At 40.0% G+C, this 26,631-nt stretch overlaps 1 protein-coding gene across 2 annotated transcripts in view; it reads right to left on the bottom strand.

Annotated features, from left to right (window-relative positions):
- The window catches only part of MYH9 (myosin heavy chain 9), a 68,104-nt gene that overhangs the window by 20,305 nt on the left and 21,168 nt on the right, over positions 1–26,631 (bottom strand). For both annotated transcript variants that reach the window (XM_031600090.2, XM_090142927.1), the window contains exons 4-15: positions 17,114–17,141; positions 16,266–16,359; positions 11,839–11,931; positions 11,090–11,153; positions 10,479–10,577; positions 9,487–9,630; positions 7,241–7,336; positions 6,518–6,636; positions 5,405–5,557; positions 3,415–3,588; positions 2,354–2,527; positions 1,646–1,760 (exon numbers count right to left, since the gene is read on the bottom strand). In XM_031600090.2, the coding sequence (XP_031455950.1) occupies positions 1,646–1,760; positions 2,354–2,527; positions 3,415–3,588; positions 5,405–5,557; positions 6,518–6,636; positions 7,241–7,336; positions 9,487–9,630; positions 10,479–10,577; positions 11,090–11,153; positions 11,839–11,931; positions 16,266–16,359; positions 17,114–17,141 (1,353 nt within the window). The remainder of the gene's footprint in view (positions 1–1,645; positions 1,761–2,353; positions 2,528–3,414; positions 3,589–5,404; positions 5,558–6,517; positions 6,637–7,240; positions 7,337–9,486; positions 9,631–10,478; positions 10,578–11,089; positions 11,154–11,838; positions 11,932–16,265; positions 16,360–17,113; positions 17,142–26,631) is intronic.

The following is a 26,631-nucleotide window of genomic DNA, read 5'->3' as shown; positions in this document are numbered from 1 at the left end:
TAGAAGCCAGTTAGATCTGAGAGTAGCATCAGTCAAAAGAAATTAAAGCATTCCTTCTTCCCATTGTTCTATCATGTAGAGATAAATATTCACACTCACAACCACTATAAATCCCGACACCCTACGGTACTTTTTCTCAAGGGCTTCAATCTACTATCTCACTACTATCCTCAGTGATTGCTTGATGCCTACACTCAGGCTCCCTGTCTTAACTTCTGAAAATATATAACTTAAGCTCAACTGACTTGATTAAAAAAACCTGTCAAGAGAAATCCCCACAAATGAAGAAAAAAGAAAGGACAGACACTCTCAGTTACAGTTAATGTTAGTTTATAACTGCTCACTTCTAGAGCAGCCATTAGAATAGGGTGAAAGCTGTCTTATCAGAAGGAAAAGGAGGTTATGTTACTAGATGACACCATAGGGAAATCCACAGAAAAGTGTCCCAGATTCTGTTTGGAACAATCCTCTTAAAAACTTGAGCCCTGCAATCTACATCAAGATGGCAAAAAAGGACAGTTGCTTGCAACAGAAGCTCAAGAGAACAATAGATAAGATCTGATCAGCTGTGATTCAGTCAGTATTCTAACTCCAAAAGGCATGTGTCAGCCTCACACAGCAAAGGCCTTACTGGGTACTATTTGCTGATACATATTTTTCCACATAGTACCAATTTTTTTCCCAAACTAACTTCCCTTTTTGTGATCTGCAGCTGAAATCAGCATTAAACTGAATTTCAGTTTTAACACAGTCTTAGAAATCTTTCTTCCAAGTTTTGGAATGAAATATAGCCTTACTAGTTCTATATTCAAACATTTGACAGGGATTTGCTTTTAGTTGTTCCTATGAATGTCTTGCAATAGCACCTTTAGCACCTGAATGTGTCCATATTTGTCTTGTATCCACTCACAAGGATTTTTTATTTTATTTTATTTTTTTTAAGTCCGTGAGGAGCTACTAGCACAAAGCAAAGGAAATGAACAATAGAGACAAGCAGGTATGACAAAGGGACAAAGAGAAGTTAATGGAAGCATTTCTTGCATGGCTCTAGGATGCATTACACACATGACACAACAGCTGGATTTCTCAGTCACCTGGTTCTAGATGAAGAATAGGAAAGTGTTGATAGAAATAGGCTCTCTGAACGTTCTGCATCTCTGCAACAGACAGAGACGTCAAAGAAAACCCATGACAGAAAGTGACAGCAACAGTAAGACTCAAAAGCAGATAAACTCAGAGGAGATAGAGTAAAATACTGAACAACACTGCGGAAAAAACACGCTAGTTGCAGGATGGAAAACCTAGATTCAGCCTCAGATCTTGCATATGAGCAGCTAAGCAAGCTGCTAGGATGCATTGGTGTGTTCATATTTTAATCTGGCATTCTCAACTTAGAATAATAATTGCAGTATATGCAGCAAGCTTAATGTAAGTCAATGCACATGAGTCTCTCTTTTGTGTTACAGCAAATTTTAAATGCAATACCAGGGTCTAAGTAAAGGAAGTATTGAATAATATTCATCTTGGCAGTTTAGTCCCCAGGGAAAAAAAGTAACACAGGTCATAACAGATTTTTGATGAACCAACAAATTTTTCCCTGTAAAACAGGAAGAGAAAATATATGAGATTAAATTTAACTACATACCATCTTTCCACAACTCAGACACAAACTTATCCGACGACTGATGAAGAAGAGTAGCAATGTTATCATTCAGTGGATCCATGTTCTTCATCAGCCACTCATCTGCTTTATAATCCACCTGGAGAAGAAAAACACGTCAAGAAACTCCAGAGCATTTTCTGCAGCACAAGATCCAGCAAGATTCTGCAAAGTCTAGAAAAACAGCACCAAGGATTGCATAATCAACAACAGGCAACCTAATTGTTCTTGAATGTGTCATCTAAGCAAGCATACCTACAAACACCAAACCCTAAAAAAATGCTGAATATTCTGTTCTATCAGTAAAGGGAATGGATTTGCAATGCTAGTATGCACCACCCTGAGTGTGAAGCAAAAAATTGCTGACCACCATAATCGGTGATGAAATCTTGATGCAAGGTTTCTGAAAAGTATCTCCAATCCCATTAAATCACAGAGAACAAATTTAAGTTGTTGTCAATTTGACATGTCCTCAACTATACATAGATAATTTCCAGGTAAATCTCTTTTATGGAAATCTCCAGCCCTGAAATGTCCACAGCAGTGAAATGGCTTTGTGAAGTCTCCCACCAATTTCCTATGTCTTCCAATACACAGTCACTCTGGTAAGTAGGTACTTCTAAAAAACAGTAGTTGAGCAGTGGAAAATAAGGCAGACATTCTTCAAATGCAGTTTAGCTTTTAATTCTTTACCTTGCCAGCATAATGTATGATACAGAAGTCAGCTTTGTCTTTCAGCTGTTTTGGCTTCTGAAATTTGGGGTGGGTGCCTTGTTCTTGTACAACTTTTTCCACAAAGCTTTTGTCTGTTGCTTTTGGGAACCAGCACTCTTCATCCAGCAGGGCCAGTATACCAGGGGGGCCAGCCTTAAAAGAGGGAAACATCCAAACATCATTAAGTACATGACTATATCAGTAATTAAAACCCTTGGACAGCTAGGAAAAAAAGATACCTAACCATGATCCCTATCACATTCACCTGTCCTGCGGTATCAGTTCAACTGCTGCCATAGTAATAGAAATTATTAATAATCTCTCAAGATCCTCTTTTGAAATCATAGAATGGCCTGGGTTGAAAAGGACCTCAATGATCATCCAGTTCCAACCCCCCTGCTATGTGCAGGGTCACCAACCACCAGACCAGCTGCCCAGAGCCACATCCAGCCTGGCCTTGAATGCCTCCAGGGATGGGACATCCACAACCTCAGAGCATTTTTTACAGAAGGTCTCTTTCATGACACTTATACAAGGTGTTTTAAGTGGAAAAAAATTTTTTTTTAATAAAAAGACTAAGGACTACAGAAGACCAGAGCAGAAAATTGCAGAAACTAGTTCTTACTATTGGAACATCTACTGTGAAATGTGTGAATTTCCAAGTTTTGCTTTCACAGGGTGAAAGCAATAGAAGTTCACAGCCTCTTCATGCTTGTAGGCAACAAAGGAAGTTCACACTACTTATCCTAAATTGCACTTATGCACCTAGCACCATGCAGCTCTATACAAAGATAATTTTCTGAGAAGAAAAAATGGGTGACAAGGTGATCTGTTTGCATACTTCCTACAGAACTGATACTAACAGTTTTATTGAAGACATACTTTCAAACCAAGAGAAAACTGTTCATTTCTGCTGCTTATCAAATCACAGTAACAGTAGAGAATTACAAAAGCTAGCTGTATATGGAGACTAGCTTTTCTATGACACAACTAGTGCAGCCATTTCTTGTTGTTCAAGAACAGGAGAATAGGCTTCTTACCGGCTTCTCTATGAGGTCAATGCAGGGCTGCAAGTCCAGGCCAAAGTCAATGAAATTCCACTCTATGCCCTCCCTCTGGTACTCTTCTTGCTCCAGAATGAACATGGTGTGGTTAAAGAGCTGCTGCAACTTTTCATTTGTGTAATTAATACACAACTGCTCAAAGGAGTTCAGCTAATGAAGAAAAGGGTAGAAAGATATTTGAACATTTGCTTTTGAAGGCACATCTACTATTCTCCTAGCACTAAACATCACATTTATGGTTATAGTTCAGCAACTCTAAGCTAGTGTTCTTGTCTGACTTCTAACCCTTTTGCTTATGAACCACATTTCCTGTCACATGCTACTGAAGCACTGCATAAGTCCCAAGGGAAATTCACACGCTGCTCCTTAGAATTTGCAGAAGAATGTTTTGTCATAAACAGCAGAAGAATTACTGTAGCCACTTAACCCGGGAGCAGAAAAACCTCCAGTTTTCTCACAAACTCAGAGATGGCAAGTCCTCTTCATAGGAAGGGGAAGCAATGGAGGTCTGCAAGCAAATTCCTGAAAACGTGTACTGGGAAGTCCCTTTTTAATCCTCTGCAATGTATAAAATCAGAACAAGAAAAGCGAGCAAAATTTCTTCATTGTGTCCTGATTTCTTCAAACTGTATGGATAAGGTTAAAAACCAAGGATGTATTTTCACATTAAACCATACTTAATTTAATGCAGCTGCTGGACAGAGTGGTTCTGTTCTACTTCCTCCATGTTCCAGTAATTCCTAACCGTGCATTTCCACTCCCCTCACATTTTATGAGATGTAGCAACCATTAAACTAAAAGTACAGTTAGATAAACAACACGATCAGAGAGAAACAAAGCAATCTTCCTGTGGTTTAGTTCTCTATTTCATTAATAAACGGATCAAGTAACTTTGCAGCTGCACAGAAGCTAGATTCAGAAAAACATAAGTTTATAGGAGTTGCCTGGCTTGTTACCTGGTTGCCATGGGGATAACAGCATAGTTCTTTTCTGGTGTCAGCCACTATTTAAGACTAAACATAATGCAAAGCCACATTCTGAAAGTGTAGTTTCATGGACATTATGAATTAGCCTAACAGTTCACTGTTACCTATAGAGGGAGCTCCCACTTTCCCTTTTTCCATCTCTCCTTTAACTTTCCTTCAACTGCTTCTTTCCTACATTTATCTTGCATCAGTTTTTGTGCTTAGATTCCCCTTCAGAGACTGACTCAATTACATGCCACCCTAAGAAAAACAGTATCTGCAGTACTAGTAAATTGGACAGTACAAGAGGGTGTAGCCAGGAACAGCAGAAGGGGAAAGGTGAAAGTTTACTCATTCTCTTATTCAAGAAACTGTTACATCAGTTTAGATAGATGTGAAACCAGACTCTGAACCCCGATTTTAACACTTCTCACAGAACACAGAATATATCAGAATATGTTGAACCTGATTTGGTCTCCCCTTCTTTTGTATTTTCAAAAGCCTTTGTCAAAACTAAGCAGCAGAAAGACTTTCTAACAATTCTTAATGATGCTAATAAGTTTCAATGGTTCATATTTTTAATGCTTTGAGATAAAGTAAGGGGACAAAATTTTAACTCCACTTGACATTTTAAAGACTACTAAAGCTACTACTAAGGCTAGCAAACTCATACATACTGAATTATAGAGAATCACAAATGTCTGGAACTATAAAATTAAAATAATTGTGATGTACATAACAAAAAGGATGTAGCACCATAATAGAAAACAATGAGATAGCAATATTTGCAGTATATACAAACTAAGAAAGAATGAACTACTCGGACACATTATTAAATAACCTGACAGTTCAAATCAGCAGGGATCTCAAATAAAAGCAGGATACACATGACTTCCGAAGCTACTCTATTTTATTCCAGGTTTAAAACCATTTCCTTCAACAATTTCCTACCTTGCTCCACAGTAAACTGAGCTGAGTGCAGGGGCCTGACATCTCCTTACCTCAAAAATCTCAAAACCAGCAATGTCAAGGATTCCAATGAAGGATGCACCCTGCCGCTTGGTCTTATCCAACGCCTTGTTGATGCGCATAACCAGCCACCGGAACATCCGTTCATAAGTGGCTTTAGCCAGAGCCTCAATGGCAAAGTCAGCCTATGCAGAAAGAGAAATATCAGGAGTTGCATTATAATAGTGATATTCCATAAGCGGGAGTAAAGAATACTTTAATAAATTAGCATGTCAAAGCCAACTTTTAGGACCCTGCCTACATGAGAAACCATGGCCTAATATTCAAGAAAAAATAAATAAAATCAAGCCCCTTCCAAAGTAATGTAGTATATTCACATATATCCAAAGACAAGCATTAAAATTACTCTGCAATTTTGAATTTGTGAAAGTCGTTGTTTTCCCCTCAATGCCATCACCCTACCCATGATTAACACAAAAATAAAACATAAAGAGTAAGAAATTAAATGTCAAAACAGAAAGACAGTCAGTGAATATTTCTAGATCTCACTTTCCCTTCCCAATCCTTCTCATGTTATGGGGCATGTTTATTTTCACTGAGAATGACGTGTTTATGAAAAAGCCATGCAGAGAGTAAGCACGAGGGTTTTACTTTATTTAGGAAGCCATTAGCTTCTAGTTCAGCTTTCATTTAAGAATGCATTCAGCACAGCCTGATTCAAGACTATTAAGAAACATACAAGCAGTTTCAAGGGTGAGATACAAATTCTTCCACCCAAGCAGCTGGCCTACTCAGAAATAGTGTTTTCTATATTATAGCAACTTGAAAATGTCATCCTTGCATAGAGCACTGAAGAAACTTACTCCCCTGAGACAGCCAGTCACTAAAATTAGGAGAGTTGTGCTCTCATTTTTTCCTCATATGAGAAGAAGTGCTACAGGGGCAAGGGTGACTTCTATTTTTACACAGATCAAGAGAGCTAATACTAGAAGAAACACAAATGCTGTATTATTCAAGTTGTAGTTGCCAACACTGCAGCCATGAAGATGGCCATTAAATGCTAAAGAAAATTTTAATTGATTTGTTAGCTTTGTGACAGCAAAATTAATGACTAAAGTACTCATTCACTTGTACAGAATGCCTACCTGTTCTTTGGTCTGAGCTTTCTGGACATAATCTCGCCCAACTTTGATGCGAGGAGTCAGAATACCTCTGGTGAAGTCTGTCACATTGATACCCAGAAGATGAGACACTTTTTGAGCAGCTAAAGAAGGAAAAGGAAACAACAAAGATATTAATGTGTTGGGTTTTTTTTTTTATGTTTTTCTTAAAGAAAACAAGAGACAGAAAACATTTCTGCAACTGCATTCCCAGGACAGTAATGACTGCTCTCAAAAAGCCATAAAATGAAGAGCAGGTTAATGAAACATGTAATAAGAGGCAATAAAATTAAAAGGTATCTCAATATGAAGTTAGTAAATATTCTTTAATCAGGTATATAAGAAGTAATCATTCTTAGCCTGGTTAAAACAGATACATGCTATGTGTTCCAGTAGAGTAAGCCTTTTCATCTGGTCACTGTTATGTGTACTTTATGTCTAGTTCTTTAACAGTGCCACATTCCTGCCCATGAATAGCTTCAAATCCACATTTGGCAAGACAAAGCATTTCTTTTTATATTTACATGAAGGGGCATGTCATCTCCTTTGACAGTAAGTAACTCTATATAAAAATAGGACAGCAGCATTCCCTATATACTGTAATTGATTTTTCTACTTGCAAGAACTTCCTGTAGGCTTTTTTTGCCTGCACTTTTCTATGGGGAATTTTTTTTAGGGGTGGAGGGGCAGGGACAGGAGATTGGTTACCTGTATTGTCCGGCATAGAGGCTTGGTCTGTGTTGCGCTCCTTCTTGAAGACTATGTTGCCAAGCTGAAGAACACCTGAGATAACCTTCAGAAGACCTTTTGAAATAACAACAGCTCAGTGTCAGACATCAGCAAAAGCCCCAATATGACCCAGTTAACCATGTCATGAAAAGTATGAAGCTCTTCTCAACAGCGAAAAATCTTTCTGGAATTTGGAGAAAAAAACACCACAGCTAAGTAATTCCTCTACATGAATCCTATCCAGGACATAGGACCTTCCCTGCTTCTCCAGTGCAAGACTATGCAGCCTGGGAATATGCCCATCCTCAACATCACTACAGTAAAGTTGGAGACAAGATCCACAGTCACGTCTCAACCTATAACATCCACATTTTTTTATGTTTGTTCCTGATAACCCAAATTCATTTTTTTCTCAGCAAGTACTGTTAAACAAACAAAAAATACAGTTATTAAGAGTGCAAATCAATTAAGGGAAAGAAGTTCCTGCTCCTTTAACTTCATATTGCTTTCAGCTCCTTGACCAAGATCTGTAGACCATACAGACAAACTACAATATAGGGAGGGCAACAGGATGAAGGCAAAAGGGCCTGTACCATAACTAATCACATGCTGAATCATCTCAACCATTATTAAATTATATATTTGTACTTTTGAACAGTGCAAATGCAGCATCAGACATTAGGATAAAAAAGTTCAGTGTCACAGCATCAAGCCAATTTTCACTACATACCTATCAAAGCTCATTGCTAACAGCTTCTTGTTGCCTTGAAAAAATTGGTAGTCACTCATAAAAATGGTCTTCTGCCAAATATTTTTTTCATCTCCTAATTTTTTACCTACTACAGAAACAGCTGCTTTTCGATAGCAGAACAAAGACTCCACAGATTCTGCATCAGGACTAACAGAAGAGAATCATATACGCTCCTAGTGGCATGTTTTGAAATCCAGTGTTTTGACAGCTGAATCTGGAGTCCTGGCACTTGGACCTACAGCTTGTTTCAATGTTGTCTCATACACGGAGAAAGCTAGCATTTAGATTATACATCAAAACTAAGTAATCTTACTGCCCAGCCAGCTACTCTATCTATTCTTATTTTAAGCCTAATGAAACTTCATACCTTGAATGGCAAGTACAAAATACTACAGTTATCTTTGCTGTAGTGGTTGGAACCAACAGCTCATCTATGTGACAGCAAAGACATGCCCTAGAGCATACATTAAAAACAAAACAAACAAACAAACAAAGCCACAAATCAAACAACAATAAAAAGAATATAGTAGGACAACTTAGCAATAAATTAGGCTGCCAATTATTTATTTCTGTTTAGGCAAACATGTCTTCACCTCTATAGCAGTTAGTCTTAGATGATTCAGGATATAGTATTAAACTGTGGATAACAAAAGCATGGATTTATAGCTGACTGCACTGTGAGAAGCAACAGCTACAGCATAAGCACATATTCCAGCCACAAGAGCTACAGCCTCCAGCAGAGGAAGCAGTGACCTCAAAAAAAAAACACAGATGCTTGCTACAGTGTAGGAAAAAAAAGTTGTAGTTTTATAAGACCTGAAACATCTACAAACTGAAATTTGGCAGACCATTGGTTCCCAGCCAGTAAGGCAGATTACAAATGAGAGCACAGAAAAAGTGAATAAGTATCACTGCACTTTGTGCTGGCTTTATAAATTCTAGGGAACTGTGCTCCCAGAATCAGACAATATTAATTTCTGATCAGCAGTTCAGTGTTAAGCTGGAAAGAAAGGCACTATAAGCAGGCCATTTTCAAAGTACTAATCCATCCAGTACTAGATTAGATACTTAAAAGCCATTGCTTAGGGGGCAGGGGAGCACACAAGCCTTGCATTACACAAGAGAATGAGGAAAATCTTGTATCTTGGATGTGTTACTCATAAACCAGATATACAGCCCTCAGACTGGGATCAAAACCAGCAAACAGACAAACATTTTCATTGGCAGTTTGACTTCTAAGACTGAATGTATGAACTGAAACTATGCTGGTGTATCCTGAGGTGGGTTACTCCAAAGCTACTAAGCTCACCACCTGCACTGTGCTCACTTTGGGTTTGGGCTGGAGGCAGGAGAAACAAAGTAACAACAAAAAAATACCAAAAAATGAAAACAAACCAAAAATAAAAGTCTACAGAGATGTGGTCTATTTCCTCCTTGATTTTCTCGCATTCCAAGCTCTCCAGAGGACTCGTACCTATTTGTTCCTCATCTGGGATGCCCATGATCCTCATAGCTTCCATGGTCTCTTGAAACATATCTTTGTCTTGCTGACCCGGGATCGTGACATGCCCATTGGAAAGGAAGCGGTATTTGTTGTAAGGCTCCAGAAGTAGATCAGCTTAAGAAAAAAAAAGAAAAGTTACCATGGTGTTATTTTAATAGACAAGCTACCACTGAGAGAAAACTTCTCACCTGCATATACTAGCAGGTGCTGGATGAATCTGAGACTAAGATCAGTTTTACTAACAGATGAAAGTTTAATATATTTTAGAATAAAACTGGAGTTTTTCTGCCTTATTTCTTTCTATTCCTCCCTCTGAAATACTCCACTAAAGAAGTGCCAATCATCATTATGCTCTAAGTCTATAAAAAGCAAGGGTTAAGTTTGAAGTAAATTTGCCTTCAACTTGAGATACCTTATTTGTTTCAAGTCACATGAAGGTTAATAAATAGCTCTTGAAATAGTAGCAACTATGAGAAAAGTTGTCTCTTCCTGTTATTCCTCCACATTAATTTGCAGCTCTCACACAACATGCATTCCAATATTAAGTTGAGGCTTTAAAGGTAGGTGTGCTAGCATCCTAGGGTTGCATAGGTGCCAGATGCTTTGCTCCATTCACTTAAATGCTGAGCACATCACAGTAGGATCATTCCTGCATAAGAAGGGCTTACATCATACAAGACTAGACTAAACACAGGACAGTGATTTAGATAAGGAAGGGTGTAGATTCATTTCTGGCAAGGAGACAAGTGCAGGAAAGAACCAGAGAAGCAAGTTTTCAGGAACTGAGAAGTGCAGGGGGAGGGCAGAGGGATGTATGCGTATGGAGAAGTGGAGAAGAGGCAGCCATACCAAAGAGGCAGAGACAAGAAACTATGAAAAAACAGGTGTAAGTGCATACAGAGTTTGGACCCTCTGCTGCAGTGACAAGAGAACTCCATAACTACAACAAAAATCAAACTTACTCTTCAAATGTTCTCCTGCTCCAGACAGTAGGTAGTAGAAGATGTGAAAGGTTCTCTCCTCTTTGGCTTGACGAATTGCACGTGACTTCTCCAGTAGATCTTCTGAGAGTTAAGGCATATGGCCGAACATACACATCATTTCCTCTTTTATCACAGGAGAAAACCTAGCAGTACTTGATGTTCTTTTCGTGCCAGTTAACAGAGGTATTGATTTAGCAATATCAGCCACTGAGTTCTGGTCTCAGTTCTGTCAGCCTTTGAATGATGGCAATGACAAGAGAATCTTGACTGGTAAACAAAGAAATAGCAGCCATTCATCTGCATTCACCTGGCACAGAGCTAGAAGTGGCTCACGAAATTCCAAAGCTATTTATCTTCTAGCAGTTTATGTTGCCATCTCAGCTTCCTATGTTTAGAACTCATTAATTCATAAGAGATATCCATTGCGGTCACTAAGACCACAAAATACACTACAGCTACAACAGTAATCTTGCTAGCAAAAATTTAAATGCCTCCCAACACATTCTCAACTTCATAAACAAAGGTGGGATAAGCTTGCTAAGCATTACTACTGCCACTCTGTTACTTTTAAGTGGTTTCAAAAAGGATACAGGTCTCTATATTGGCACCAACAATGTAACCGTTGACATCAAAGTTGATTCTGATGAACTTGCCCTGAAAGGAAGTTATTGGCAAAAAGGTTAGTATTCAACCTATCCAGTAATTGCAATAAGCAGCAAAGGCTAACCTTGTCTTTTTAATGTAGGAAATTCAGAACAGCTCAGGCAGGTTTTATGCAAAACATAAGATCAGCCAATAGACAAAGTCTATTGATCGCGACAGCAATTTAATGACCAAGACACAAAACACCTTCAAATAAGAATGGGCAGCTTACAATTCAACTTAATTATGTTTCAACCTAGACTTCCCACAACTACTGCATTTTCAGTTTCTGTGCTGTACGGTTCAAACAGTTCCACTTCCATCAATGCCTGGCATCAATCATTTCCATTTAGCTTCAGCTCTGGCTCCTCAGTCTGCCTCAAACACTTGTCCATCTCTCCAGAGCAAGTAAAATAAGGATTGCTATTTGCTCTCCAGGATAAAACTGACTGTAATAAACTTAGGATAAAAATCGGTGCAAACAGATCTGGCACAAGATCAGGTTCCTTCATACTAGAGACCTACCAGAAGTATTTTCTTTATAATTCACTGAATGAAATTCCTTTCCCAGGTTAACTTCAACAAAGTCACACAGATAGCTATCCCATCCCAGTATAGCACTGCACTCAAAACCAGAAAAAGTCCTCCCTCTGAAAAGCTTAGCATACTAAAAATCATGCTGGATAGTAATACTCACAAATCTTGAGGAGTTGTCATTCTTTACTGTCTTGGCATTTCCAAAGGCCTCCAGGATGGGATTAGCCTGGAGTAACTGCCTCTCTAGTTCCCCCTAGAGAGAAATTAGAAATGAATAAAGGAGGCAACAGTTTGCTGCATTAAAGTTGGGTCAAACCAGCGCTGAGGCTTCAGTTCACACTAGCTTGGTATCTGTAGTAGAGAAGCCATCTTAGAAGATGATCCCTTAAAACCTTCAAAAGGAGACTTATTAGTTATCCAGGTAAAACAGAAGCATTCACAAAAATGCTTTATTCCTTTCCCCAAGACAAGGGTGTCCCAGTGCTGTCTTTCTGTTAACAAGCAGCCCTTTAAAGTCACTTGGCCACAACACCCCACAGATTTCCCAGAGTCAAAACAAAAAAACCCAAAACATTTCATCCAAGATCAGGCTCTCATCCCAGAAAATGTCTTGCCAGCTAGGTAGGAAGAGTGAGAAAAATCCTTTCTTGCTACTGTGAGCTCTGAACTCTGCTAGCAGTAGATTAATAAGTTAGCCTGAAAAGCTGTAATGTTTGTAAAAACAAACAAACATATAAATATATAAAGAAAACAGCAATACCAAATTGCACTAAGAGTCTATGTTTTCCACGATACAAACAAGCAGAAAACTCTTTTGTAAGGAGGCACACAGAAAAAAAAGAGAATTAGTGGTATCCCACAAACTGCAGGATCGCTCACATTCTACTGCCATATTTGCACACTCCTCCTCCCCTCAGGGAACACAAAATGCTGGAGCTGCAGAAAAAAAAATCAGAACGTTTATCCCTGCCAAGCACTAGATCATTGGAGCATGTACACCTTTCCCTTCAGGCTCAAGATACATCGCTGGCTGTTTTTAAAAACATTTGTCCTTTGTGTTAAGAATGTGGAGTTCTGCATATTTCAGGATTACTCGAAAAACTTCTGGAGACAGAAAATGACAGTTCAGATGAACAGTTCTCTTTTTAGCAGTTATCAGTATATATTCAAGATTTCCTGTGCATAACAGATGGAAATTGAGTTTGATGTGTGAAAACTGGAATGCACAGGCAAAATATTTAATGGTGTTTAGAAAGAAAAATTGTTGGCATTCATTCTTAAAGTGCATTATAGAACAGGTCACTGTCTCTCTGAAAAAGCAATAGAGTTGTGTTGTGTAGTTGTTGTTTTGTTTTTTAAAGAGGTGGTCCATCAGTAACCAAACAAAGAACTACCAGTGCCTCTTTTCTTGATTCCACAATCATCTCACTTCATGCTTGCAAAGTGCACCGCCAAACAAAATGCCAAACATGACCTCCAGTCCCTGCAGAACTGCACACACACAGAAGGGGCAGCTGCTGCAAACACTTCTATTCATTATAAAGTATACACAACAAGGGGGTTGGTTAACCATGGAAAGGGAAAGCTGGGATACCTGTTCTCTCACAACAGAGCCAGTGTGTAGGAGAAAACCTTGAAAGTAGGGTTCAGTCCTTGGAACTGTGCAGCAGTCACATTTCCCTCTCCTATTCTGGCACATGTACTCATACTGGAACACTCTTCCCTCACCACCCTGCAGTGAAGTTCCAGGCCTCTGTTTGTGACTACAAACTGTTGCTACGCAGGAGAGGTCAACACTTCAACTCAACTAAGGCACAAGGAGGAAAGAGATCAAAAGAGTCTGACTTCTTTTTCCTCTAGAAAGAAGTCGGGCTGAATCTGTTCAATTGTTTGGTTAAAAATAAAACTAAGACTATGCTTTGCTACACAAATATCAGAAGTTTACAGAAATTTTTGCTACCAAGCCTCCTCTTCATTCCTCAGTAAGAAAGTGTCCTTAGTGTAACATAGGTGTTGGTAAACCACAGTTTGAAAGTGACTCAGTCTCCTGAACCACATCAAGGTAGAAACAGGTGTAAGAGAACACCAGCTCAGGGCTTTACAGCAATACAGCACTGTGAGGAAAGGAGAAGGCTAGAGCTGGTCACATCCCACAGTTCTCATGACTCGTCTGTATGGAGATGGGCATCCAGAAATCACAGCTAGCTTTCACATCTTTTTTAAAAAGTAAAAGATGTTGTTTCCCCTCTGGTTTATGTTGGTTTTGTTTATTTGCTTTTAAACATCTCAGAGATTAGTTTCTATATGCTTTTCCACAACCAGGTGAAAGACTCTCAGATAACTGGATCCCAACAACACTAAATTTGATGGGGAAGGCAGAAAGAGAGCATCAATAATGTAACCTTCATTACAAAGATTTAAACATCAGCAACCACTACCCGCGAACTTCTAATTAGCTGCAAACATTCTCACCTTCACGATTTAACAAGTCAGTAGAGAAGCAGAGACTACAAAGGGGAAACCATCAGTCCTAACTTCCACAAATGAAGTTTAAGTGAAAACATATTTATATAATTCAATTCAGTAGGCCCCTAAAGCAGCTTTAATGCACTTAATACTCACACCATGCAGCCAGAAGCTATTTAGCTGAATATGCTAATGCACTGGACTTGGTGGAAGCAGCCGTAACCTCCAAAGCAAGAGAGCTACAGCTGACAAATATGCTTCGTAAATCAGATTTTGCTGAGATACTTCAAAAAACAGGAGCTTAAGCTCAAAACTTCTACAAGAAGACAGCCAAGAAACCTTCCTGGTAGATTAAGTATCACTACTTCCTACACTGTCACTGACAAAGTTCCACATCTAGTCTTGCTAATCAGTGCCAGCAGTGGGTTTTTGGTATTGCAGCTTGAAGGCTTGACACTGTTGTATTCTATCTTAAAGAATAAATCTGTCAGAATCTCAGATGCTCAAAAACAAATAATGTATAACCCCTCATAATATGGTTCCAAGTTTCAGATTTGCAAAGGATTGTTGCCCAGAACACTCCTTACCAACTAACATTTAAGAATCCACAGGTTACACAGTGGAAGAATACTTAGCTTAAGCCCACAATTCTGTTTTCCACATTTAAAATTAGAAAAAGAAAAAAGGAGAATGTTTCTAAATACAGCTACTGACAGACCATGGAAAAAGCCTTCATATGTCTGAAAGTTTGGCATGTAGAAGGGGTTTTTTTTTGGTCATATTCCAGAAGTTACTTATTAGAATGTGTGCGCACAGTACAGCATGCCTTATTCATATACTCTACACACATAATGCATGCCTATACATTAAGCTACTAGCAAAAAACTTTTACTGAGAGATAACACTGGATGCACTTGGCATCTGGAGTTCATTACACAGCTCACCAGTGAACATTTCCAAAGCGTACAACTCTGACTAACAAGCTCACAGTCCTGGAACACCCCGTCTGCAGGGCAGCCTTCCTCATCCATCTTTCTCTGCAACTTGCAGTCACATCTCACTGCTGGGAGGAGAAAGCTAAACACATGCCTACATTTATCTTACTAGGAACACCACACATACTAGATATTCAGTTCTATGAAAGTCTGGTCCAGTTCAATTGTCTCAGAGGAATATTTTTCCAAATAAACTGTTCGTGAACTCCTGGAAGAAAAGTCTTAAAATGCTAGTTTTTAGCACAGAACACAAGTATTCTTTCTTTATATTACTTTAGTCCCCAATCGAACATCCTAATAAAAAGATTATTGTGCACCACACACACACACAAAAAAAACTGTGAATTGTCTATGGGTTTGGTTTAGCTGCAGAAAGTGATATTGGTGTGGAGTGAAAAGCTGCTCGAAAAAAAAAAAATCACACAATGGGACAGAAAACGCATTCCTGGTGCAGAACGTGCAGTAAACGTGCAGCTCACCTACGAGGATACAACTGATGAATTCGGCAATAGTCCACCGGGGGAGAGGGAGGGGAAAAAAATATAAGTGAGACATTTTCAAAGTCCTCCCACCATCACCACCACCCTCCTTTCATGTGCTGCTACTTGGCTTTTTTCCACCCTTTTAATGTTCTCCTACAATTTCAAAGTTTTCAGCTGAGGTTCACTAGACTACCACTGTATTCTCCAGTTCTGAGACAGTATATGTAATAGCCAAGCCTAACATTAAAAGGTACAGAAGACTGGAGACAACTCCTCCACAGAAGGATCAGTTTTAAACTTCCTGGACTGGTTATAAGCCTTATGTCCGTGTAAAAAGATCAGGATGGGTGATGTTTCATTTACAGTGTTTCTAGCCCACGAATCCAAGAGGTTGTAGATGAGTATATTCCTGCTGTAGCTTCATTGAATTCAAAGGAGGTTTGACTTAGAACAATGTTCCCCGGCTCATAGTTTTCAACAAACTTTTATTATTTCATAGTTCACCGTCCTCCTCAGCCCCTGATAGATGTTACCATCTAAGCTTTTATTGAATAACATGGCTTTTACCAACAACAGCCAATACATATCTATTATCCAAAGTCAGCACAATAATAAAGCGTCATTAAATTGAACCTAGGTCTTACCTGGTCTTTTTTAGTCTTGTGTGAGGAAGCAACATGAGCCAGATACTGAATGACCTTCTTGGTGTTCTCCGTCTTACCAGCTCCTGATTCACCTCTGTAAAGAAAGTCTGCAATTCATTCACACACACACAAAAAGACATAGGGGGACATATTTCTAACTCCAAAGGGCTACAGAGCTCCTTAAATCCACTCTATCACAACTCCTCTCTCAAAGCCAATAAAAACTGAATCATACCAGAGAGTGGCATGAGTGCAGCTGAATGGAAGGCTATATCCCTCAGCTAGTTTTCCACTGGGCATGGATTCTATGTGCTGGCACAAAGGAGGCAATAGAAACAAGAACTGTACTTTTTAGTCACTTAGATATGAAAACTGCTACGTGGATGAGGAATAATTCAGAGGCAGATATAGAGCAGTGAAAGGCAAAATGAATCTTGCAGAGCGAGGATCCCTGACTGAGGGCCAACCAATTTTGCTGTGTCAAGAAGAGAAATCGCTGTAATAAATAAGACTATTTGTTACTACATCAGGCTCATCAGCAAGGGTTTTCTTAATCGCAACAGTTGCATCAAATCTTAAGGAGTTCTTCAAGACTTTTCCACTGACAAAACCTTGTTTCCTCAGGAGTTTGGACTGTCTGAAAACCTCCTTCCTTCCTTCAGTTCCCATGAAAATTATTCTGCAGAAAGGATTAGATCTTAGAGGAAATGAAGTAGGACCTTCCTAAACCCTCCAATATTACTCAATTTACTTGAGCCCACCTCCAAGTGCTTACTACTAGAACAGTCCTCCAACCAAGATTTTTAACACAGACATCCAGACAAACTTGCAACTGTTTATATACTCACGTGCAAAGGATGGACTGATCCTCTCGGTCTAGAATAAAATTTAAAATAGTAGTCAGATTTATACTTGAAAATTAAATCAATGTGACAGAAACAAATCAACACAAAATACAAAAACAATAAACTCTGACAAGTTCATCATCAGAAGTATCATCAGAAATATGGCCACGTATCCTCTTTTCTGGAAGCAGAAGCCAACTTCCCACAATCTGCCAAAGTTAAATTTCAGTGCCAAAAGCAGTGCCATTATGTTTTCTTCATCCAGAGAGAGAATATCATTTGCATCAATTTTTCTGCAATCATCACAGAATTCTCTCACTGAATGTTTCTTTATCGCAGAGATCATTTGATACATAGGTACTTGTTATTTATCCCCTTCCCCCCTTCCATTATTCTGAATCCACACTGACAATGATGAGCAGAGCAGAGAATACAGATGGGAGGTGGAGAAAAAGGTGGAAATAGAGCAGGAACCATTAAAAATTCCAAAGAACCAAAATCTCATATCAAACTGAGGCTTCCACCACGAAAAGAAACACTAGAAGCTCAGTGAGAAGTTATTGTTATTTATTTTATACAGAACGGGTTTGAAAGCTACAGTGCTGAACAGCAGCCTAAGTGCTATACAGATAATTTATTTGTGGCACCAATCCCTTAGTATTAACTGAGCAGTCAATAATAGCAGAATCTTTTCTTTTCCATGCTGACAAGTTGCAAAAAACAGGAATAGGAATATTGTACTGAATGCTAAATAGTAGACATGCTAATTCCTGTGCTCATTTCCCAGCTATGGATTACGAAATCTTTCCAGTTACAGAATTTACTTCACCCAGCCTATCTACCATTATCTTCTCCAACATCTTTAACCTCCTTTCAGCTTCCACCTATGACTACACTTCCTCATAGGCAATCCCTGTCTAGTCTTCAACCCACTGCTCCTCAAGCACTTCTATGCAAACATGCTCCCCTGCTTCTGCCTTGATTTCACTTTCCATCCACTCCTCCACTCCGAGTCCCACTTTAGCTCTCAGAGTCTGCATCATATTCTCCCCCCCAGTTGGAAGCACTGGGCAGACTGGAGAGTGTCTGTGCCGTGTACAGCTTCACTGGCTGTAGAAATCACAGGGGAAATGAGACCTGTTCAGACACAGAACAGACTCAGGAACTGTAAGTCATGCACAGAAAGTCCTGCATCACACAAGAGCTATTGAGACACGCACTGTGCCATCAAAATGCGTTTATTTATTTATTTAGGTTAAGATCCAGTCTGAGAGCCTGAGTATCACAGCAGTTATATTTCATCTCGTCACTGTTCTTTTTCCACACTGTACTCCAATTTTGTGTCAGACTCCAGTCTAATCTTTAAACAAACTACAAGCCCTAAGCATTCATGAATAGAAATTCACTGAATTCCTCTAATAAATTATTTCAGCAACTGGTAGCTTTCATCAGTATGTTTACAACTGTGACTATCTCCACGATTGAGCTGCTACTTTTCCTTTCTCCATTCTCTTAGAGAACATCAGTGCACTCAGTGCTCTCCCCACCAGAGAACTGCTTAGAAGATATAACTGAGTCACCATTCAGGTTTCTTTGTGCAAGATAGTGAGATTGAACTCTAATTACGGAGGGCTTTATAGTCAGGCAGACTTTTCATGGAACAGGAAAAGCAGGTAAATCTACCAAATTTGAGATTCTGTCTTTTCTTAAACTGTCCTGAAAACAATATTGGAAACATTAAGTTCACACACTATGGAGAGGTAACCTGCTCTGAACTTGCTTTGCTGAAAACTGACTGTATTCAGATAACCATAAAAGTTTAGAGGAAAATAATCTGCTTTATACCAGTTAATTCCGTTATCAGAAAGAGCTGATCAGCCTACTGGAAGAAAGCAAGCAAAAGAAAATTGTCACTCATATAGTTTTGGACCAGAAAACAGTACACATCCAAAACTAGACACCTGCAAGGTTATTAGCATTGCACATTCATTTTTTTCAAGTGCTGAATTTTATTCTTTTGCTTTTGAGAGATGTACCTCTCTTTCTGAGGGAGAGGTGAAGGATGGATGTGAGGTAGCCTCAAAGGCCTCACCCATTCCAAGTCCTCAGTGGGTCAATGGCTCAGCAGACACATCTGCGTGACTGGGCACTGGGAAGGTGGATCAGGGGAATAACTAATGACTCATTTATGGATCGCCTCAGGAAATGTATTCTGCAGTAGTGCAACACTTGGATGCAATGCTCTATCACAAAGCAGCTATGTGAAAGAATAAGATTGTGCCTCTGAATAACATTTGCCTTTTGAAAGCTTGACTAGCCCACTTGTTCTAAAAAAGTTTATATTTGCATTCAGGTACCACAGTGGCTCTTCTAAGAAGCCTATTTGAGAAAAAAATATGTCCCTGATGACACTCCTCACTTCTGGTAACCAACTTTGGTGTTGGAATGATGTGCTGGGGCTAATACAGGCAGTAGAGTCCTAAGTGCTTCCATACCACATACCATCTCTTCCCTGCCCTCCAAGGTAGGATCCTTATTGTAGAAAAACACATTGGTAAGCAAACAAACAAGAAGTTGTATGGAAAAAGAGACCAACATCAGACATCTGACCAACATCAGACAATCCCCAGTTTTTCCTTTGGCACAAAACACTTATGATGATCACAAGTTTTGTTGACTCTCTGAGAAGCTGTTGTAGAGCCACGCTACAATGGGGCAAGGTAGCAACAACACTCTGGAATTACCACAAGAAGCCACGAAGGGGCAAGCACAGGATCTCTCCAGGACTTAACACCAAGCGAGGTGTTGTCAGGTGCTCAGCAGGAAGAGCCACAGACAGTGTTTAAAAGCCCTCCTGGCACTAAGGTTGCCTCCCCCAGCACACTCATCTGGTGGCCTGCTGCAGCTGTGTTAGTCACCTCTGCTTTAAGCCAGCAAGAACGTACCTGCGAGTGCAGGCAAGCCACCGGCAGCCTGCAGACACTGCCATAAAAGGCAACATTCCTGTTTGGAATCCGGGGGAAATTCTTTCCCAGGACGGCAAAGCGGCAGTCATTGGGATAGCTGGAATTCTTCTAATTGTGTACAGACAGACAACTGAATAATGTGTTGAGCAACAGGAAATTGGAGCCTACCAAAGGGCCAAAGAGCTAACAAATACAAAAGCATAACTCTTAGACACGCTTCCAATTAAGTCTTGTTGTAAATGCCGATACTTATTCTCTATACAATGCTGACTTGCGCCATCACGAATCCGAATCCAATTGCCCAGACAAGAAGCCACCTCCACTCCCCCACATTTTTTTTTAGACGATCATTCGACATGGGCGTACTGCACAACCTCAGTCAGCACTTGCCTTTACTGCGCTGTCAGTTGTGCAAGCAACCTACTCAGCAAAAGAGAATGTGCTGGGTACCATAAACTCAGTCGCTTACAATAACACAATCAAGAAACGCCTGATTAAAAGAAATCTGCATCTGCTTTTCAATCCTAAACAGAGTCACTTATTAAAAACAATTCAGAATAACAACTCATTAGTTAATTATAGCAACAGCTCTGTATTTCAGACCAGCTGGCAAGGAAGGCTTTTTATCTAGACTCTTCCTCAGTTCTCATCACCAAAGTATTCAAGAGACCCTAAGAAGCAGCGGCCTCAAGCATCCAGAAATGCAGGAAGTAAGACATCCTTCACATTTAAGTTACACAGCAGGATGGTATAATGAGATCTCTAGATTAATTTTACTATATTAAAAAAACATATCTGACTTCTCTCAGTTTAAAAATAAAAGATCTCATTTTAGACTGCTTCCAGGACCTTCCAGAACACATTAAAAACATAATTAAATCAAAACTTGTTTCGACAAGACAGAAATCTTGTACATTAATGGTTCTCAGATAAAAATTCCACCGCAAAATAACAGATCTGGAAGAATTCTGAATTGCTGCGTTCAAATATATTGGCATTACTGATGAATGAACAGAGCTCTAAACTCTTGATATTTTTTTTTTATACATTTGGGGGTGGAAGAAGAAGAGGTTGGTAGGCTAGAACAGAAGAACAGAACGTGCAATTCAGGCTCCCCATCTCACTTACAGCACATCCTACCAGGCCTTTATCACCCACTTCCTCTGCATGAGCGACTGCAGTTGCAGGCCTGTTCATCTCCATAAAAGGAGAAGTGCTATAGCACTCACACAATGGTGACATCATCCCTCCAGCCAAGAGGAAGTGTAGCTGAAAGGCAAAGGCTTGGCTTGCTATCCGCTGCCTATAGCTGACTCACTAGGGCTACAAGCTTAACCGTAGCAAGATGGTACCACCCACCTCCTAACCACAGAGCCCGGCCCTGTAGGTTTCCGTTACTGTAAGGCTGTGCAGGCCTGCAGCCCAACTGGGGGAACTGTCTGCTGGCCAAGTGAGGGAGGTGACCTAAAGCAAGAAGTGGGCTGAAATGCACGTTTCGGCCACGCAGCAGCCTCAGTTCCTTCTCTCTCTTCACAATTCTTGTCTGACCTCAACATAATCTTACCAGCATGTCCTTCCCTCGGGGCCAGGACACGTGAGGAGCCGCAGGCACCTGACACACTGTGCTACTGAAACAACCCCGCTGGCATACAATCTCATCAAATATATTCACAGCAGTGCTTTAACCTACGTGCTGCTTTGAGTAGGATCAAAAACACCCCAGGGAAACACCCAGACACAGCCTGAGAACTTGCTTTTGCATTCCCATTTTGGGAATGTGTTCGAGAGAAGTTTCTAAATATGAATAACCTACCATCGAAGCACAAGGAAAAAAGAAGGATAAGCATAGAATATTTAAGACAGCTCTTACAAAACACAGCTTCTAGACGTGAAAAGAGGAAAAAGTCACTTGATTTGGCAGGATAGCTACAGTGCCAAGATTCAGCTTTGCAGTATGTGAAGTTTGAGGGCAACCACAAGGAAAAAAGTGCCATTTCAAAAAATGAAATACATCCTACCAGATCAAATGTAAATATTTATTTCCCTGAGCCTGTTTTTGGACTAAAGCCCATATCCCTTTCTCTAACATTTCAGGACTGAATCTAGAGATAGCAAAATGGGAAAATAAGTTAGGCTGTAATTTTAGGCTACACAAATGTTTACGAAGTTCTGACAGGAAAGAAAAACCACTATATAGCCTGCAAAAGCTCAGGCTGCTCGTGGTCCTAGGACAGTGTGCAGAAGGGGGACTGACAGAAAGGGCTGAGCTGTTATGTAAGAACTGCCAGAAGGCTCTTGCTCTGGTTTGCAGGAATGAAGCAAAGGGTGTGGTAACTACTAAAAAACAAGTGGGCAATGGACTCTTTTTAGCTCCTTGTTCTATTGAGAACCACATTTCAAGACGCGTTCTTTTCAGAGTTGCATTTAGAAGGCTCAGATGATTCCAAACATGTAAATCATCTCTTAAGAAAAATCAGAAACTGTGTGCATCCTTTCTTGCAATTTGTATACAGATACCATCAAACAAACATCCTCCGTAATTGGTATCCAAATTTAACGCTGCCCTTTGCATCAGAAATTTGGACAAATCTCAGAAATAAACTAGTGAAACCACATGCTATTTTCCTTTGGTTTTAGTGGAAACAGAATTGACTTTTGCATGCAGCTTGAGAGAGACATCTGTGCCCCTGCATAATCTGAGCGGACTCTCAATCAGCTATTCCTGAATTGGCAAACACACAGAGAATATCTTAAAGAAAATAAAGATGTGTTTTGGGGCAGCACAGTATACAGTGCAGTATAGCAGAGCAGAGCTACAAAGCAAGCTGAGAAAGCAACACTGAGACATAGAAATTAGAAAAGAAGCATTCTACTAGCTTGGAAACTTAAGAAATATGTCAACATCTGAGAACTATGAATAAAATACTTCAAGGTCATGTTCCACAGGAGCAGACCTAAAGGACTGTTTCTTATGAAAATGACAGCTGGGTCTGAGGTGCATCTAATGACCCGCAAAAGCAAGTAATTTGTCTTACAATAGCTAACCCTTTCATCCCTTAATATAACAAGGCCAAGAAATTTCAGGAAGGTGCTGTGTTTCAAAATTTTTTTCTTTTAAACACCAAACCCATAGACTGCTTAAACCCCAAGCTGCTGGCTGCATATGCTTCTCTGCAGACTAATCCATCAAGGTCAAGGAGGATTTAATAACTGTACAATGTTTTAAAGAGTTTTGTTCAGTGAACCATTAGGAACCTTATACTGACATGCAGAAAAACTGGATGAGAAGTGAGATGAAGCACATTCAGTAGCAGTGTGTTGCTTATACCCTCTCCCACCCATCTTTTAGTTGAGCAGGTTGAGTAGAGGCTAATGGATTGGCAGAGTACACGTACAAGGAAAGAGCTTTGAAGAAAGCATTCTAGAATAACCACACATATCAAAGCTATGTACAAAGAACTTTCAGACACTGACATTTAACAACGGTCATCATGCTCCAGACGCCTTGAAAACTCATAGCTTATTGCTAGCTTCATATTTGACACAGAAAATTTCTTCTATGTGTTCTGAATAGACAAACAGGTGCCATTTAATAGCTTTAAAAGGTTTTTTTTCTTAATAGATCCTCTAGAGAACGTGAATTGAGGTAGAGAATTTATCCCTTCAACGAACATCTGCTGCTTTACAATAATGATTTGTCTGCTTCAGACACCATTCCACTTGTAGGTACTCTGCTTCCATCATCAGTGCCAGAAAAATAATTCTTCTGAAAGCAGTCAGACCTGAGGCATCTGGCATTCAGGTTACCCAGGGAACAGAAACATTAAGACAAATGGTTGTTTTCTTGGAAAACAAAAATGTTATAATTTCCTCAGAGTTCTTCTCTTGAAACTTAAGAAGTATCTCCAAGCACCATGCAGCAAAATTGTGGGTTTATCTCATTTCTGAGTCTTAATGTCCTTTGTTGGAAAAAAGGAGGGGAAAAAAAATACTTAAAACATATTCTCTGTTATATTATAGCTTCAAGGAAATGCTTTTGGTGAAATTTAACCAAAAAACAAATTAAAAAAACCAACCCCCAATTTAACCCCTTGGGATATACAAATGCCACCATGACGCTTTTCTAAATGGGCTAACCATGGAAGACACAAAAAGAGGACCAAACTTAGTGCACTGGCATAAATGCCTGAAAAGGGTTAAATAGTTTCTGGATTAGCAGAAGGTGGAATAAAACTTTCATCTTCTTCTCCCTTCCCTACCCCTTTTCTAAAGGACCTCCCTTTAGGAGGCCTGCTTATTAGAATACCATAAATTAACTGAAAACCAGAAAAAAAGGAAGTCCAAATCAATTAAAATGCAAAGTTTTTCCACTCCTTCAGCTAAGAGACAACTACACCTCATGCTGGCATAAGTCAGTCACCAGCTTGCTATCCTTCTTCAGACCATGAAGGAATCCTTGCCTTTGGGGCTCAGAAAGCATGGTAGGGAAGGCAGACTAATCCTAAATGCCTCCAGCTCATGTGGAGCACTGTACCCTTTTATCTTCTATTCTCTGAACAGATTCCTGCCATACCACTGGCTGCTGCATCAAGCCTCCCCCACTGCCAAGCAGCAGCACTAAGAAAGTGGAATAGGAATGTTGCTTTCCATTGCCCTAGAGGCTAGCCAGGACCAGAGACATTACAACAGCCTACTTACCTTTGCTCCCAGTAGTATACAGTGGAATGCCACTGCTAGAAGTTAAAATAAAGCAGCAAGTAACCCTACAACAATCTCTGGGTATTTTTTGCTAGCAAACAGACACACATGATGTGCAGAGAAGAGCCAGGACAAGCCTTTAGATTGTCAAAATTGCTGAGAATGCTGTGTAGCTAGAATAGTTTTGGCTGTTCTTGGCCAAGTGCAAGGTCCTGCACCTGGGTCAGGGCAATCCCAAGCACAGATACAGGATGGGCAGAGAATGGCTTGAGAGCAGCCCTGAGGAGAATGATTCGGGGATATTGATTGATGAAAGACTCAACATGAGCAATCAATGTATGCTTGCAGCCCAGAAGGCCAACCGTTTCCTGGGTTGCATCAAGAAAAGTGTGACCAGCAGGTTGAAAGAGGTGATTCTGCCCCTTTAACTCTAACTCTGCTCTTGTGAGACCACACTGGAGTACTGTGTTCAGTTCTGGTGCCCCCATTACAAGAGGGACATGGAGTTGTTGGAGCAGGTCCAGAGGAGGGCCATGAAGATGATCAGAGGGCTGGAGCTCCTCCCTTACGAGGACAGGCTGAGAGAGCTGGGGCTCTTTGGCCTGGAGAAGAGAAGGCTCTGAGAGGAACTTGTAGCAGCCTTTCAGGACCTGAAGGGGGCCTACAGGAAAGCTGGGGAGGGACTTTTTATAAGGGCATGCATGTAGTGACAGGATGATGGTAAACGTCTTCAAGCTGGAAGAGGGCAGACTTAGACTAGATATTAGGAAGAAGTTCTTTACTGTAAGAGAGGTGAGACATTGGGAACAGGTTGCCCAGTGAGGTTGTGGATGCCCCCTCCCAGGAAGCATTCAAGGCCAGGCTGAATGGGGTTTTGAGCAACCTGGTCTAGAGAAAGGTGTCCCTGCCTATAGCAGGGAAGTTGGAACTAAACAATCTTAAAGGTCCCTTCCAACCGAAACCGTTCTGTGATTCTGTGATTTTGGAAAAGGCAAACACTCCAGAAGAGCTCATTTCAACTTTCTGCCGCTGAAAAACAGCGGCAGGGCTTCCAATCTTCAGCTTAGTGCACCAACACAATTCAAGTCTGAGATTTCTGAGTTTTAGACTTCACTCAAGCAGTGATCCAACGGAAACACTTCTCTTTTCAAAATGAAAGGAAACATCCATGTAGATCAATCACTATCTCTGAAGCACTTTCAGACAAGCAAAGTTCATCTGTTCCTTCCTGCAGCTGTCTGGACATCCATTGCCACATACTAGTTTATCTGGCAGTGAAAAAGAACAAGCTGCATGCACATGCAATTCCACATGGTTTAACTGTTGACAATGGAAGGAAAAAGACATCTTCAGTCTCCTGACAGCAATGCCAAAGAGTCTGTTTCTGATGCTAAGTAGAAGAGATTTCTTTTTAGGGAACAGTAACGTTGGTAGGACTTAGTCAATAGCTCATTTAAGGAAAATATATGTTGGTACTTCAGCTGACAAGAAGGAATGAGCAAGAGAAAGAAGGAAGTAATAAAGGAAATGAAACAGTGATAAGAGCTTCACAAACATGCTGCCATATATTGTATAGGAGGTGCATTTATCTTTGTGATTCATGGCAAATCCAGTCTTTGTTCAAAGAAAGTAAAGCCCTATATAGATCCAGGGTTTTTTTTTTTCCATCTGCTTACAGTACTTCTTTCAGAGTAATTTTTAAGTACTATGGATGTATTTTCTTCAGACCTATCACATCTTCAATGAGTTGCCATCAGTACTCTGCTACTAGTCCACTGCTCTCTCACTGTATGGCTCTCCCCTTCGCTCTCAAGGCTTTTACCAATACAGCTTAATTTATCCATCATGCTAGCTCTC

The sequence above is a fragment of the Phasianus colchicus genome, chromosome 1, assembly GCF_987193195.1.
Source record: "Phasianus colchicus chromosome 1, bPhaCol1.hap1.1, whole genome shotgun sequence".
Lineage (NCBI taxonomy): Eukaryota > Metazoa > Chordata > Aves > Galliformes > Phasianidae > Phasianus > Phasianus colchicus.
The sequence above is the reverse complement of the archived record's forward strand: the minus strand, read 5'-3'. Positions and strand labels throughout refer to the sequence as shown.